This window comes from Sminthopsis crassicaudata, chromosome 2 (genome assembly GCF_048593235.1).
Source record: "Sminthopsis crassicaudata isolate SCR6 chromosome 2, ASM4859323v1, whole genome shotgun sequence".
Classification (NCBI taxonomy): Eukaryota; Metazoa; Chordata; class Mammalia; order Dasyuromorphia; family Dasyuridae; genus Sminthopsis; species Sminthopsis crassicaudata.
Window position 1 is genome coordinate 607,206,287 of NC_133618.1, and position 17,647 is coordinate 607,223,933.

At 34.8% G+C, this 17,647-nt stretch overlaps 1 protein-coding gene across 2 annotated transcripts in view; it reads left to right on the forward strand.

Annotated features, from left to right (window-relative positions):
• The first annotated feature begins 562 nt into the window (after positions 1-562).
• LGI1 (leucine rich glioma inactivated 1) overlaps positions 563-17,647 on the forward strand; it is a 56,115-nt gene continuing 39,030 nt past the window's right edge. The window contains exons 1-2 of one of the 2 annotated variants that reach the window (XM_074295910.1): positions 563-1,134; positions 1,505-1,576. In XM_074295910.1, coding sequence (XP_074152011.1) covers positions 911-1,134; positions 1,505-1,576 — 296 coding nt within the window. In that variant the 5' untranslated portion in view covers positions 563-910. The remainder of the gene's footprint in view (positions 1,135-1,504; positions 1,577-17,647) is intronic. The other variant, XM_074295909.1, reaches the window with a different exon arrangement.

The window sequence follows — 17,647 nt, forward strand, 5'->3', positions numbered from 1 at the left end:
CATCTAGAAAGTATTTTCTTTGTAACATAAAGAGATTTTTCACTTCTACAATCTGATTCCTTTCTATAGCAAGCTTCACTCCTGCATTTAAAATAAGATTCAATTTACCCCCCCCCCAAAAAAAAAATCTAATTTAGAGGAAACTTTTCAGGAAAACCTTTTGCTTGGGTAAAGTGAGACATACCTGTAATCTATCCAGTCTCCCTTCCACCCCCCTCCTCGGTAATAATGCATTCTTACCCCCTGCTATTGATCAACAAACACGTATGATACTTCGTGATCATTATTTCCATTTTTCTTGGTAGGAGAACTCGACTAAGGTAGAATAAAGAAAACATCAAAAGGCTTTCCAATAATGGGGAGAGTTTGGTCTAACTTCATTTTCCAGCGGGTGTCAGTTTTAAATATAGCTTCACTTCTGAGATTGCTTGCCTTGGGAAAAGAAAATTCCCCCAAGATTTCTTCTGAGATCGCAGCGAGATTCGGTGCAAAATGACTGCTCCCACCCACCCACCCACCCACCCACTAATAAGCCATAATGCTGCCCTATTTTTGGTAACAATTAAAGGGCCTCCCTGTGAAAGCAGAAAGCTGTTTATTTTCTCTTACATCACTTTGCCCTCCAATGCTGTGTGGGGCTCAGTGTTGTCGCTGTGATGCAAGTCTGTTTTCTCTTCCAGCCAGTTGGATTCTCCCCATCTTAGAGCACCTCACAGGTCTCTCCCTCGGAGCTGTGCACTGCCTGAGTGAGAAGCAGCTCACGAATCAGCTGCAGGTCCCTGATTTTAAAAACAGCCACAGAGGCAAAGAGAAAAGGGTGGACGGATTCTGGACTTGGCCTGAGAGCAAGACAATCACCCTCTGAATCCAGAAGCGTTCTGTTCATGTTTGGGGATATTTTTTCAACTGGATGGAACCAGAAAAGATCAAAAGGATGGAAAGTGCCAGCAGTGCCAGCATCCCCCTGAAAAGAATTGCTTATTTCCTATGCTTTTTATCTGTGCTTTTGCTGACTGAAGGGAAGAAATCAACGAAGCCAAAATGTCCTGCCTTGTGTACTTGCACCAAAGATAATGCTTTATGTGAAAATGCCAGATCTATTCCACGCAGCGTTCCTCCTGATGTTATCTCACTGTAAGGCCCGTAAGCATTTTGTTCTTTCATTTATGTTATTTTTCTTTTAAACATAAACCGGTGCATTGGGTATTTTGTACATGCCGACAGAAGGATGATCTGGGGAGGAAAATTCCTCCTGCATGCCAAGCCTTCTGACAGTGTTTGTTACAGTCCGGCTGCATTTTAAAATCCTCATTCTCCTCCTCTCCTAGCTGATCTCAAACCCGCTTTAGATTATTCTGTTCATTGTTATGAGAAACCTGTAGCGAATTCTTGCCTGTGACTTCATCTGGAAAAGAACAGTATTGTGTCACATTAAATAGTCTTTAATATAGCGACTGTTATGCTAAACTAGATTAACATAAGCTTTTTTTTTTTTTTCTTGCAGATCCTTTGTGAGATCTGGTTTTACTGAAATCTTAGAAGGGAGTTTTATACTCACACCATCTCTGCAGCTCCTGTGAGAAATATTTATATCATGATTATTTATTATATCTTATTGATTGCATGTCCCTAAAAAGCTGAGTATTAGTTTTAAGAGAGACAGGGAAGTGTTTTATAACCTGTCTATGTACACTTAGATAGACAAAATAAGAAAGATATGGGTTTTGTCATCTTCCACTGGAAACAGAATGCACAGCCCGGCTGGGATGATGGCATATTTGTTAACCTGTTCCACAGGGGACTTGAATGGCAATTGCTGAAGTTGGTTGACCATTACAACATTTCTCTCAATTTCATTCCACTATTTCACTTTCATTTTTGACTTTGAGTCTTTGGTAATTCTGCCCTTTCGTCTTGAATTAGTCAATACAGATCTAATCATGGCAACATATGTACTCAAGATGTGACTCTCAGGGAGATTTAAGCACGCAGTTGCTATAAGGGATTTACCATGTGAAAAAAGACAAATTTACCTGTCTCTGTTTGGGTAATTAAAGACTTTGTAAAGAATTCTCAATTGACAGGATTTTTTTTGGTGGTTATTTTTGTTTTTATTTATTTTTGTTTTGGTTTGGTTTTGTTTGGTTTGGATTTTTTTTTTTTTTTTTTTTGCTCATTAGCCAATCTTTAGCAATTTAAAGAACCGGCTGCCTTGGCTGCGTGTTTTTGAGTTGGCCACCAGGGACCAACATATTCAAGTTTATGTCTCAGAACATTTAAAAAAATAACATTTGACCAAGAAATCAGCTTTCTGGGTAGTGATTTAGGTGGTTATTTATTCTGAATTGTAACATTTGGGAGGGGACTGACATTATTAAAGCTCATCCTCTCTATAATTTGCATTTAAAATAATACTCAGGGTTTGTCTGTACAGAATAAAGTGAAAATATTATAATCATATGATTCTTGATAATTTAGTTAGCTTAATTGGATAATGAAGGGTTCAAAAGGGATGCTTTGGGACTGAAAACATTGATTGGTTCTGATGCCTAAGGTTTTTAGATGCTTATCTGCTCAGGACCTCTAACCCCTATAAAAGGTAAAAAAAAAAAAAATTAATCAACCCATCACTTTGTCTATATGTTATCAAAAAGCTGGCTTGAACAAGATTTTCACCCAAGTATTTAAACTGATCAATTGTTTTGATGTTGCTTAGATATCAACCTGCTAATGAATGTCCTTCTGTGAGTGACAAATTTACTTGACAAAGAATCTTAGAGTTGGAAGGTCATCTTGAATCACCTCCCATCCAATGAAAGAATGACTTCTATAGGAATGATAATAGATTTTTTTTTACACTGCTGGCAATTGTGCTTCTGGTTACTCTTTTGCCCCAAAAAGCTGTTAGCGGGGGAGTGAAAAATTTTAAGTACTATTTTATAGTTCTAAAATCCCCTAAAGAGGATGGTTAATCAAATGGTAAAGTTTAAAATAGAAGCTTCAACACAGGTCCAACCTTCTCTTTTCCTTATTTTTGATGGATATTAGCTGTGACAGACAGCTGAAATTGATCAAATAAACCAGTTACCAAATCTCTAGTCCATTTCTTCCCGTGTAGACCTAGCCTTGGAAGGCACAGATGTGGTAGAACATTATGGAAATAGTTACTGTGGCTGCTCAGATAATGCAATTACACTTATTTAGAATCACAAGGGGAAGCCAAGTGACTTGTTTTTAAATAGACTACTTGGAGAATGTGCCATGCTTCAGTGTTCCATGCTCTGAGTTCCTATGGAACATTCCAGCCCTTATTTCTAAAAGCAGTTCAGATTTCAGAAACAACAAAAGGACAAGTAACTCTTGTTCTATATCCTCAGCTAACTCACGCTGACATGCATCAAAATGGTAGATTGGTACCAGAGCTGATACTCTTTGACAGTGCAAAGTAGCACAATTTATTCTTGATCCAGTGTCCTTTTCCTTCTTCCTCCTCCAACTTTGTCTTCCTCTGCTATGTCCTCTGTTAAATATCAATCCTCTCCTGTTTTCTCCCTCTTAGCAAACTCTGATTTCAGAAAAGTATGTGATCGATTCATTCTCACTAAGGTGTTAATAAATGATAAGATTCAAAGGGTTGTTCTTCCCAGAGGTATTTGTACTTTCATAGAGAACAAAGCCTTAAGCAAATAAATAAATAAAATGCTAAGGGTGCAATTTCAGCCATGAGAAAATTGATTAGAAAGGCATTAAATGGGAGGTGGGGGAAGGCTTGCAAGAAGACCCTCTGGAACCTTGAAAGCACACTAGCAGGACAGTTATTACTTCCTCCAATATATAAAACAGGACCTGATTGGTTCACACTAGCCAAGGCTCTAGCAATGTTTGGCTACATTGTCAGCAGGATGAGAAGTGTGGAATATACCAGCTATTATCTATAATTTGCAATTAATTCGAGGAAAAGCTGTTAAATTGCTAGCATAGGTTACAGAACAAATTAGGTAGCATGTCATATCCTGTGAATAGAAGCATGTTAGTACCAAATCACTTTATTGAGATGCAGAGGCAATTAACTGCTCTCTATTGTGCTAGGGGGAAAGAAGGAAAGAAACAAGCTATTTCTATCACCTCTTACAGCAATCTGACATTTTTTTTTATAATTGTGGAACCAAATGCTTTTGCAGACTTTCTGGCATTTTTGAGTAGAGAAGTCAAGAAGGGAGAGTCTTTTTTAAATGTCAGGCTGGAGTACCAAGGAAAACAGGCTCAGTTCCTCCTTAAGTTCTAGGCAATGTGTGGAGAAAGGATCATGTGAGCCTGAGACTGCCAGTTTGTTTTGAAGAGCAAAAAAAAAAAATCTACACTTTTGGAAAAGGAGAAAGGAAAAATCTGCCAATGGAATAATAGAAAGATCAAACAGAGAATTAAACAGATTGGCAGTACAAGAATTATTCAAAGTAATGTCTCCATGTAAGATTGTAGTTAACAAGATTTGGCCAAGCAAATTCATCTATCTATAGTCATGGTTTTTTATGACAGTCAATGATGAAATATAATCATTGAGAGTATGTTCTCTCTCTAAGCTTGGTGGATAAGGAGATTTCATGAGTGAACACAATTTTGAGCACTGTGGGTTTGTTTTATGATAATATGGCCCCTTTTCTTCTTGGATACAGGCTGTTTTTTTTCTTCTTCTCTGAAATCCCCTAAAGGGAGGGACTAGTAGCTGGAACTTAACTCTAATTTGTAGAGGGTGATGTGTGACTAAATCACCATTAGTTTGTGAGATGTTTTAATGCACTTAAAGGCTTCCAGCTCCTAGGAGAATTCTCTAAGTACAGAGTGCATCTCGGGTTGGAATGTATTATCAGGCTTCAAAAACTAGATATAAAAGGAGATGGTGTGAATATGCAAAACTTCTATTTATTACAGTGAAATTCTGGCTATATAAGGGCTGCACAATTGGTCCCCATGGAAAATCTAGAAATATTTATCTCTTTGATCTTTTCTTGAATCTACAAATGAACCAACAAATTGGCAAAGATAAATAAACAATCTCAAAAAAGATGACAAATAAAAATATGAACTTTAGAAGTAATTATCAGATTCCCAAGTTGTTTTTTTTTAAATGAATGAGGTTCCCATTTAACCCTGTCCATACTTAATACTCGCACTTTTTAGTGTGAGTCGTTCTCAAGCTATTTCTAGTCTATTTCCACTTATTCCTTTTTCATCCAGTATAAACCTCCCTAAAAGAACTAAACCACACTCATTAAATAAAGAGGGTCACACAGATTGGGGGATTAGAAGGTTTTTCGGTAACTATCTAATTCAAACCTAGCTAGTGCATACAAATGGAGGCAATCTTTTTTTTTTATCCTTTTCTGCATGATCCCATCTTCCACTAACAGTCTGTTTCATTGCTTCATTATGGCATGGAAATGATTCTAGCTTAGTCATCATAGGCTTTTATCAACAGTTTCCTTAAAAGTGGAAATACTTTAGTATATACCAGCCATAGCTTAGGTATCTGTTATCTGAATAGGTATCTCTTGTGTGAAGTTTGGAAGTTTGTCAAATAGTCAAAGGGTAAGTTTGGAAAGGTTTAATATCAGATGGTAAGTGAAATTCTGGCTTGTTAGGTTTTTATTTTCATAGAAGATTCCCCAATGAGATCAATGATCTCATTGATAGGGTATTTTCTTCAATGATACACAGCTCACAACCATTCCATATAACTGGCTAAATTCTCCAGGAGAGATCTATACAAAGATCTATACAAAGTGGGTATATTTCATGAACTCTCAACATTGTGAAGACTTTCCATTGGTTATCTTTTACTCTCACCACATGTGTGGCCCATCACAATTTTATTTGATGGCATTTCTTAAACCACTTCCGCCTAATTCTTGGTTTGAAATGTGTTGCAGTGTGCTTATGATCACTTTGGACTCAGTGCTCAATTCTTTGAGAGCTGAAATGTTTCATGACTTGTTGCCATAATGGTATTTTTAAAATAGCTCTGTGTTTCAAGAAGAAGCTTGGAGTGATTAAAAAAGCTTTGCTATTTCCTAAGCTGATTTCCTCACTCTCTTCTTTCTGTTCAATTCTGGACCCAGTTCATATCCTTTTGCAAATTCCTTCCCAGTTAAATAGAGGCAGAAAGTAATAGAAAGAAAGAACAGAATCACAAAGACTAAAAATACAGATACATAAGCTCTATGCATTGTTCATTGTACTGAATAGCATAGTCTGAACAACTCGCGTTCTTCATCCACTTAGTTTTTCCTGTGAGGATAGTTAAGCCAAATGCTTTTGAGTGATAATGGATCTCATTTAAGAGGTTTCACCATATTTCAGGCCTTAATGCAATTGATACAGTATTATTGGCAAACAAAAACATGATGAGGAAGACCTGACCATCTACATGATATCAACTTGGACTGTGCTCTGGATCTCCTCCTTGACAGTGGCAAATACCTTTTGACAAGCAGCCATTTCCCTATTTTTATGCTTTGCTTGATATAAATAGTCAAAGGGTAATTGAAAAAGGTTATCTGCTATAAAAAGAATCTTGCATAGTTTTGATATGCATAGAGACATCTTATTGGAGGAGGGCTTTTAAGGGAGAGTTTTGTTATCCTCTTTTTTATCATTCAGAAACAGTCACAATAGAATATTTTATTCCTTAAACCTTCTAGTCAATTGTGTATTGGTAAAATGTGTAATGTTACTTGTGAAAACCCTTCTAATATCTTCTTTAAGAATATCCACACTATATGGGGCAGCTAGATTATACAGCAGAGAGAGCACCAGCTCTGGAATCAGGAGAACCTGAGCTCAAATACAACCTCAGACAATTAACACTTCCTGCCTATGTGACCTCATGGGCAAGTCACTTAATCCCAATTGCCTTGCCAAAAAAAAGATATCCACAATATGTGGGTAGATTATTCTCACTAAAATTTAGTTAAGAATGGAAAGTATGTGCATAGGTTGTTTGTTATTAATTCTAGTTATAATGAGATCTAAGATTTTTTTTCCAAATCCCTAAAATTTCTTTTCTTTCAGATAGCTTAAGAATCAATTCTTCAGTACCCTCAAAATTGTGTCACTTCCAGAACAGACCTGCTTTGTATATATTTGGCATAAGTCTCGTTGGTTTATCCATCTTTATTTTCTTCAGGATTATTTTTATTCATCAAAATAAGCATCTGTGACATGGATATTAGAGTCCAAATATGGTGCCCCCACTATCCTTAGTGGTGCTATGAAAATATTTATAAATCTTCTCTAATTATTGTTTGTTTTTTTCTTCCAAGTTTTACCCTTAAGTATCCTCAGGAAGACTTTGTTGAGTATTTTCCCAAACTTTGTTTAAATATTTTTTCTATCATTACTTTTTACTTTATCAGGGAGTACTTGTCACAATTGACTGAGATAATTTCTAGTAATAGAAATGTAATGTAATAACAATTGAGATTTATAACCCTTAAACTTACACATAAAATTCTTATAATTGGTGTTGGGGTTTTCACTATCCATATTCTATTTCTCATCATTGGTAATGCATCTAAATAGTTCAAAGTGGAGTTATTTTTAACTTTGTGTGATAGATTTCTCTTGTTTCTAATCTTCTAGTTTTTTTAATGAACTTTGATTTTTTTCTCCTAACAAATCAGTGGGTTGACTACACAAGGCAGATCAATAAGTAATGACTCCCACATCAATAATGAATCAATTCTTGCTTAATAAAATAAAAGCAATTTCATTTTTTGTGATCTTATTTGATGGTTGTCATAGTGCTTCCTGATTTTTGTCTCATTCACAATATATAGGCATGAGGCTTATGTATGATCTATAAGCTGTTGTCCTCTCTTCTTCATTGCTTCTGAACTATATTTTCTACTATGCTTTTTGTATTTTCACCCTTGCATGGAAAATACTGTGTGCCAAAGTACTTCGTAGAATTTCTCTTCATTTTTATCCTCAGTGTCCCTCTTTATTTGCCTCTCTACAAGAACCTATTTACCATCTTTCCATTTATCTACACCTTTCTTTTGTCTTCTCGTCTTGTTTTTAGTGAGTTTGTCAAGATGACTATGCATGTTGGGTAATAATTTCTCATTTAGGATATCAATAACTGAGTTAATATTTAGAAAAAAGTCTCAAACTCTGTGATTCTCAGCATTCTAGACCTCATTTTCTTCCATTTTCCCAACAGAAATGAGACACAAAGAATTTTGAACAGTTTTATATTTTTCATTGTTCTATGGATTGCTGTGACCAAAGCATCCATCACCAAATGGGCAGCCTACTTCTCAATACTTAGCTAGGTGAGCAAGTAAACTCCAATTATAGCCAAGGCTATGTTCAAAACCTTACCATAATGGAAGAACATCCATAGCTTTTGTTATATGGTTATTCTTCAATAAGCCCATGATGTGATGAGGGATAAGTGTGAGCCTGAAGAAGGCTTAATAAAATCAGTAGGGATGGGGAGCTGTCAAGAATAGAGTTCTTAGGTAAAACATAAAGAAAAACAGTTCTGATGAGAAAGAAAAATTGAAGTTTTCTAAAAAGATGTGGTTGCACAGGGATCTCACTAGCCAACTTAGATTTGATGAAAAACAAGTGCAGATAATAGAACCAAGGACAGATAGTAGAATATAAATAGAGTAGCACAATTCCACAGGAAAAAAAATAGTGCTAAATGCTGACAATGAGTTAAGATTGAAGAAGTAAGCTACGGACAACAAAAAATATATATAGTCTGTAGTTATATTACAGAAAAGAGAAGGAACAAAGAAGAGATAGGTCCACTACTCAAGACAAATGGGGTAATGCTAATGGAGGATGGAGAAAGGGAAGAGCCATTCAATTATTATTTTATTTGTTTCCTCTTTCAAGGAAAACGATCTTTGATCTGGAAAGAAGAGAACAAAAACAGCTCCTAGAGTGTTGCTATCCAAGACAATAGGGAGAGAAGAGAGTATCAAATTGTGCTTGATAAGTTCATAATAATCAGGCTGGATAGACCACATCCTTGGCTACTGAAAGACTTTGGCAGATAGATACCTGAACCACTGCCAGTAATATTTTTTTTAGCTCCATGAAAAATGGGATCAAAAGAACATAGAATAATAACTGAAAGAGATCTCATAGGTTATCTAGTTCAACTACTCCATTTTACATATAAGGAAAGTTGAGAACTAAAGAGATCAAAATCTTGCCCAAGATCAATAAGGTAGTAAGTGGCAGTACTGGAATTCAGATCCAATACTTTTGTACTTCAAATCTAGTATTCTTTCCACTATATCACACACAGAGAGGGAAGGAAGTAGCATAGTACTGGAGAAAGGCAAACACTGGGACTGATTTTCAAATAAGGGAAGAGATTAGAGTTCACAAACTGTAGGTCAAAAATCTTGATTTGAATCTTGGAAAAATTATACAACTTATTATTAAAGGAATGGTTGGATAGCATTTAAGAAAAGAAGTAGTAACTATAAAGGGCAAGCATGGCTTCCTTTAGAAGAAGTCATGCCAGAATAACCTCATTTACTTTTTTGACAGTAGTACTAGATTGGAAAAGGAAATGGAAAACCACTTTAAGATCTTTGCCAAGAAAACCTCAAATGGGGTCACAATGAATTAGACACCACTGAAAAAATAGCTCAACAATAACAATTAGATTGTTAGATCAGAGATGACCTATCAATGTATTTGTCAGATTCTCATGCTATTCTTGTAGAAAAATGGAAATATGTAGACTAAATGAGTAATGTTCTCCTAAGTTGCATTACTAAGGATGTCCAAGTATCCAGGACTAGGGCTATAGAAATTTTATCATACTCTCCCTTTGCTAGACCACATCTGGAGTATTATGTTAAATTTGGGGTACCACATTTTAGGAAGAACTCTGATAAACTAAACAAGATCTCAAGAAGGGAGACCAGGTTGAAAGACTCAACCTTACATTATGTAAGAAATGGTTGAAAGAATTGGGAATATTTAGCCTTGAGAATAGAGAACACTATAACTATATTTGATTATCAGGAGGACTATAAGAGGGATAAGTATCTAGATTTGTATTATTTGGAGTTCAGATCCAGGTAGAAGTTGCAAAAAGGCAAATTAACATTTAATATCAGGAAAAAACTTTCTAACAGTAAAATGAGTGCCTTATAAGGTACTAGGATCTCCTTTAAAAAGTCTTCACACAAAGGCCAGATGACTATTAGATGACATAGAGGAGATTCCTATTCAGTGATGAACTTTAGTCTCTTTTACTTATATGAAAAAAACAACTATATACAGGTATATCCTATATGTAGATAGGATTCCAGAGATCTTTCACAGAGGATTTGCACTAAAATGAAACACTAAAGGCAGGATACATTAAAGTTCACTGTTAAAATTCTCCCTGAGAAAAACTTAATTTCAAGAATTGACTACAGCACAAAGCCTAGACTATTTCTAGACTATTGCAACTATAGGAAGTTCTTCTTTTGATGGGGTTGAAATCTACTTCTCTACATCTTTTATCCCTGCTCTTAATTCTGTTTTCTGGGGGCCAAGTAAAACAAATCTAATCCATCATCCATGGCAGCCCTTCAAATACTTAAAGACATCATGTCTTAGTCTTCTTTTCATCAGAGTAAACATTCCTAGTCTTTCCAACAAATTCATAAAAAGCAAGGCTTGAAATGTTTTCACCAGTCTGCTAATGCCCCAGCGTGCCAATATCTACCATAAAATGTGACGCTGAGAACTGAACACAACTTTCCAGATGGGTCTGATCAGGGCAATGTAAAGTGGGACAATTTGTGGGCACCATTAAGATGCAGTATAAACTAATAGGAAAGAATGGAAAATTCTTGAGGATGTTATACTGGTGGGATGGAGGAGAGAAGCCACAAATTTTCATTTGATGTTGAATTAGCTAGAGAATAAATCAGTCGGATTGTTCAGTCAAGGGGCATCTATGATTTACCATATTTGTTTGTTTTCTCAGTCTTCAATACTGAGGGCCCCAAAGGGCCTGAACATTTAGGTAGAGCACTGAAAAAATTGCTTATCTACAGTTCTTCCTTTAGGATTTTTCCAGTTCTATTCATTAATTTTTATGACTATTTTAACACATGCAAAAAAGGTAAGGAAGTTTGTTGTTATTGTTATTTTTTAATTATAATATATAACTTCTCTACTATGACTTTAAGTTTCTACAATGACAAGTCTTCATAGGAGAAAATTCCAAGATATTGCAATCCTATGGCCCCTTGTACATGGAAATGGCAATTACATAAGGCAGCACATGCTTAGAGAAAGAAAATAGAAAAGAAGTCCTCTAGAAGAGAGGGAGAGGGGAAGTGGATCAATTCTAGGAATAAGCAAGGGAAGGACAAGAGGTAGGGAGGGAAGTTGTAGTCTATGATCAGAACGAGAAGACATTAATACAAACTTCCTAAAGGAATTCTAACAACCCTAGAGCTTAGATAAGAGACTTCAAAGTTTTCTATTCTTTCTCATTCTGTGGAACTCCCATCATTCAACCCTATGATTTAGCCACTGGTTTAAGAGTTCAGCAATGACTGTGTCCCTTTCCCAATATGATGGAGTAGGGTATTCTGTAGTCATTAGGGGATATATTAGATTATAATCCCCTTTGATTCTGCAGATAACTACACATCTGGAAGCAAAGAATGATTCTACTATTCATTACTTCTTAGTACTTAACATTCTTGCTTTCACTATTGAATTTGTGACAGGCATGGTCTATTAATAGAGTTTTACACTGCTTGGGGCTCAAGCCAAGATATGTAGAAAGAGTATGGCCCATGGACATGACACACAATCACCAACTATTCTTTCTTCTTTCTTTATGGGATGATTTCCTTGCCCAGTTTACAGTGACTTTGGAAGATAGAGGAGGTTGCCACAGGCAGTGTTGAACTGCTACAATTCGTTCTCAGGATCCTAGAGGTAATCCCTGGTGTAGGTGAACTATATATCTACTACCTCCAACTGTAGCTCTTGAGCCCCAAATAATGGTCTTCCCCTCTAAACAAACTAGTTCTCATTATATCATTAGCTCTTAATCATTAAACATTTACCAAACAGAACACAAAGCAAAAATAACTAATATAATAGTAAATTCATAAACCTGGGTTACACTTACCCACCAATATACTAGATGTTTATAGGATTGAGGAGGTAAAAATTAAACAGAAATTTGGCATAGAGATATATAAGACTTTTCAGCCTATTCTTTGTCTGGGATCTAAAAAAGTATTATGTTCTTTTAGCAAAAGCAGTTCCTTTATATGTTGAATCTTCAAAGCTTTTTATGCTTTCACTCTTGATTGGATTCTAAGGGATTTCTGCCTTCTAAGTCATAGATGGCTATGAGGGGCAATGCTGACAAGTCTCTGCTTTTCCTTTCTGTTGATAGCAACAATTTCTTCTTCCTCCAATCTTTTCCAGTAGTAAAACTGTTTTTCTGATCAGCAATTCCTAGTAATGGTCTGTCTTCTTCCAGGCAATTCAGCAGGAGATAGTAAAGGTTCTAAGCTCTCTCAGCTCTCCATTCTCACTTTAGCTCCATTTTTATGAGCCATCTACTTAGGTAGGAGACTTTGCTGGATCTGACTCTCTTTGTGCATAGAGTGGAGGTGAGGGTAGGAAACAGCCTATATTTTTGTATTCTTTTTCTATTCTTTTAGCTTCTAACTTTTTTGTTTCTCTTGTCTCCACTCTGCTTCTTCTCTTCTTGTCTCAAATTATGGTCTCCTTGGGTGAAATGACTCACCTCTACCTTAAGGTGAAAAAACAAAATTTACTTTCTATCATTTACATCATAAACTGGCAATGTATAATTCTCTCATAGTCAGTAAAAGTTAAAGTTATCAGCATATCCCAACTATAAATTTCAAAGTCCTCATGATAATCATGCATAATTATCTGCTGAGAAACAAAATACTTTGGTTATCTCTACTTTCAGCAAATCTTTTTTTTTTTCTTTCTGAAGAATGCTTTCTCTCAGGCCTTCCCAGAATTATGGCTCCCCAAACATTTTTTTAAGAGAACTTTATGCAGATTTCTCCTCTAAACTATTTATGTTTCTATCCCTTTAAACAGCAAAAAACTGTCCAAACCCCAATGGTAAAGTACCTTACCTTTATTTATTTTTAGCATTCTTTTCAAACAATTTTTAAGTTCCAAATTCTCTCCCTCTCTCCTTTTCCAGCCATTTGAAGGCTAGTAATATGATATCAATTACATATGAAATCATGGAAAATATATTTCTATTTTAGCCATATTGCCAAAAAACTAAGAAAGTGAGAAAATTATATTTCAGTTTGCATCCAAAACTTATTAGTTCTCTTTCTGGAGGTGGACAGCATTTTTTCATCTTGAATCCTTTGGAATTTTCTTGGAATGTTTTTTGATCAGAATAACTAAGCTTTTTACAATTTATCATCATTAAAATATTGCTGTTACTCTGTACAATGATTTCCTGCTTCTGCTGATTTCACTGTGCATCAGTTCACACAGATCTTCTCTTTTTTTTTTTTTTATGAAACTATCCCCCTTGTCATTTCTCATAATAAAATTGTACTCCATCACAATCACATACCACAGTTTATTCAACCATTTCATTCAATTTCCAAATCTTTCTAACCATAAAAATTTGCCAAATTAGGAGAGAAGAGCAAGGAATAGTTTACCTATCAGATCTGTGGAGAAAAGAAGAATTTGCGACCAAAGAAGACAGAGTACATTATGATATACAAAATGGATAAGTTAATGCAATCAAGATTAGAAGGAAAGCAGAAAGCTGAGAAACAGTTTTTTTTTTTTTACTGCCAGTATTTCTAATAAAGGTCTCATTTCTAAAATATATAAAGAACTAAGTCAAGTTAATAAAAATACAAGTCATTTCCCCAATTGATAAATGATCAAAGGATATGAACGGGCAATTTTCAGCTCAGGAAACTAAGGCTATGTCATATAAAGTCATAGGAAAGAATGCTCTAAATCACTGTTGATTAGAGAAATTCAAATCAAAACAACTCTGAGGTACCATGTCATATCTCTTAGATTGGCTAATATGAAAGAAAAGGAAAATGATAAATGTTGGAGAAGTGTGGGGAAATTGGAACACTAATGCATTGTTGGTGGAGTTGTGAACTGATTCAACCATTTGGAGAACAATTTGGAACTGTTTCCAAAGGGCTATAAAACCATGTATATCCTTTGATATAGCAGTACCACTATCCGGTCTATATCCAAAAAGAATCATAAAAATGAAAAAGCTTCCGCATATACAAACATACTCATAGCAGTTATTTTTTGTGGTGGCAAAGAATTGGAAATTGAGTGAATGCCCATCAACTGGGCAATGGCTGAACTAGTTGTGGTATATGAATGTAATAGAATACTGTGCTATAAATGTGATGTGCAGGTGGATTTCAGCAAAACCTGAAAAGACTTAGATGAACTAATGCTGAGTGAAGTGAGCAGTACCAGGAGAACATTGTACACAATAACAGCAACATTGTATAATGATCAACTAGGATAGACTTGGCTCTTTTCAGCAATTCAGTGATCCAAGATAATTCCAAAAGATTCATGACAGAAAATTTTATCCATATTCAGAGAAAGAATTAAGGAGTCTTAATACAAATTGAAGCATAGTATTATAACTTTTTTGTTTTTTCTTTCTTGTGTTTTTTCCCTTTTGTTTTGGTTCTTCTTTCACAACATGACTAATGTGGAATATGTTTATTATGATTATACATATATAGCCCATATCAGATTGCTTGCTATCTCTGGGGAGGGGAAGATATATACATATATATATATATATTTACAAATAGATCCCTTTCCTTTGATCTCTTTGGCATACAGACATGGTAGTGGTATTACTGGGTCAAAACACACACATATATATAGTTTTGTAATTCTTTGGGTATAGTTTCAAATTATTCTTCGGAATGGTTGGACCAGTTCACAACTCCACCAACAATTTATTAATGTATCTATTTTCCCGCATACTCTCTAGCATATATCATTTCTGATAAGTGTGAAGTAGCACCTGAGTTGTTTTAATTTAAATTTCTCTAATCAAATGATTTAGAGCATGTTTGTCATATAACTATAGATAGTTTTGACTTTTGAATACTGCCTCTTTTCATGTTTTTTTGGCCATTTATCAAATGGGCGATGTCTCTTATTTTTATAAATTTGATACCGTTTCCTAAATTTTTGAGGAATAAGGACATTTTCAGAGTAACTCACTGTGAAATTTTTAAAAATTACTTCATTGTTTATGGTACATTTTAGCAAAATATGATTTCCCTGATGATCTCTGCACCTGACATTTGGAAAAATGACTAACTACATTGAACTTGGAAAAAAGTAAAAAAGAGTTCCAGGGCCAAGATTCTCAGAAGTTTGATGACTTAATTATAACATTATTTTAAAAGTATGCCAATTCTTAATTTTTAAATCTAAAATCAATATCTTAATTTAAAATGCTTAATTTGCAGCCCTCTTCCCAAATTTAAAAAAATGACAATTTTTCTTTCCTCAAGGATTCCAATGGTACTGCATGAAGTCTCTACTTTGTTTATAAACTCTAATTTATCCTGGGCTTTCATCTCTTTACCTCTTACTTTTCTCATTTCCCTCTAAGATCTTAAGAATTCTTTGGCTACACCTACTTTTTTCTTTTGCTATTTCTTAATAGCTCATGAAGTTAGATGTCATCTAACGCTGGATTATAATAATCTTTCCTTTAACCTTAATATTATTTACCTTCTCCCCCACATCATCTTCCTGTTACCTCTCCAAACAGAATTTACTGTTTCATTTAAGACTGTCCACCTGAATCCTCCTTGGGTTGATAACTCTTCAAGAGTTTCCATTTGATGTTATTCTCTCTTGCTTCTCCTTTTTGAAGTCCTTTCTATCTGACTCTTCCAAATTATTAACCAGAATATTTTTTTGCTTTTCCCCTCATATTTCCTTCTGATATGAGATGGTTCACTTTTTCCTTGCTGACCCTGGAAATCTCCAAATGTTTCACTTTGAAGGGTTCCTCTCGGCTCACTTTAAAAAAATATTTATTAGTCTCAGCTACAAAATTATCATCCCATTTACAAATTTGATTGTTTACTTAATTTTTATCATTTTGGTTCATTATTTTAACTCTAACTGAAATTCATTTGTCGCTGGCCCTGATTCAGGTTTCATTAATTTCTTCCTCTCCATTATTCAACTACTTCAAATCTCATTAACTTTTCTCATTTCTTTTACTCCTTCCAATTCCATGACAAATGCTTAGAAGATATAAATTACTATATAAACAGGAGATTCTTTTTCTTTCTCTTGATGCTTAATGCTTTAACACCTGTTTTTAATCAAAACAACTAAACTGATTATCCTTCTCCATAGCTGAGACCTAGTTCTGATGTTCTGCTCTATTACAAACACTTAAGACTCCTTTATCCTGTTTTTCTAAGAGGAAGGTTCCAAATAATTCATTTGCCAACTTTCACATAAGTGTAGCTCTGGGGGATATTAAGATTTTGTAAGATTTGGAATAGCAAAAGAGTAATTTATAATATCCTATAGGGCAGATTGTAAATCAAAGTTTGACAAAGATTAAAAGTTATGTTCTTATCTCATTGACTCCCCCTATATAATCTCTCCCTTTCCTCTTACCTCTACTTCTCTACACATACACCTTCTCTCCATCCCCCTCTCTCTCACTGTGTATTTATATTGTGGTTCCTTATAGTTTACTTAGTATGTCTCAATTTATGTTTTCCTTACTTCAATTCATTCTCCTTCCTTTCAATAATCTATATTTGCTAAACAATATGCTGTATCATGTCCTATTCTAGGCACTATTAAACACAGAGACTTATAACTTGGCCCCTGATATCAATTAGAATTAATTAGAGAAACCAACGTTTTTTATTGTGCAAATCTATTTACAAATGTCAATCTCTTCAACTATCAACATATGCAAACAGAATCCCCTTTCCATCTATTGAAAGGAAATCAGAACTTATTTTTATATCCAAACTTAATTAAAATGAATGACTTTTTCATCATAATCCATGATGTCCATGTCCACAGCAGCAAAATTGTAGCTATTGGATAGAACATGGAAAGAAACTTTTCAAAGAGAACTGTATATTATAATTTACAGAAAATAGAACAGCTATGAAAGCTGACCCAGCAGGATCTTGCCAACTCCTCTCCAATGTCATTTCATACAGAAACTGTGACCTATGGAAGAAGGGCTAATTCTCCTGGTTAATTTACATACTAGATATTGTACAAAATGTTTTACTATGACTAAAGTAATGAAACTTTTCCCCTTAAAATAGTTTTTATGTGTTTAAAAAGGATTATACATTATCAGATTGGTTATGGTCTTGGGAAGGGGGAGAGAAGAGGGGGAGGGAGAAAAATTTGGAACACAAAGTCTTAGAAAAAAGAATACTAGAAACTATATTTACATGTATTTGAAAAAATAAAATACAATTGAGAAATTTTTTTCTTTTTGGATATTTCCAACTCATGAGATAAAGAACCTCAATATCTATACCTCATTTTCATAAATACACACACA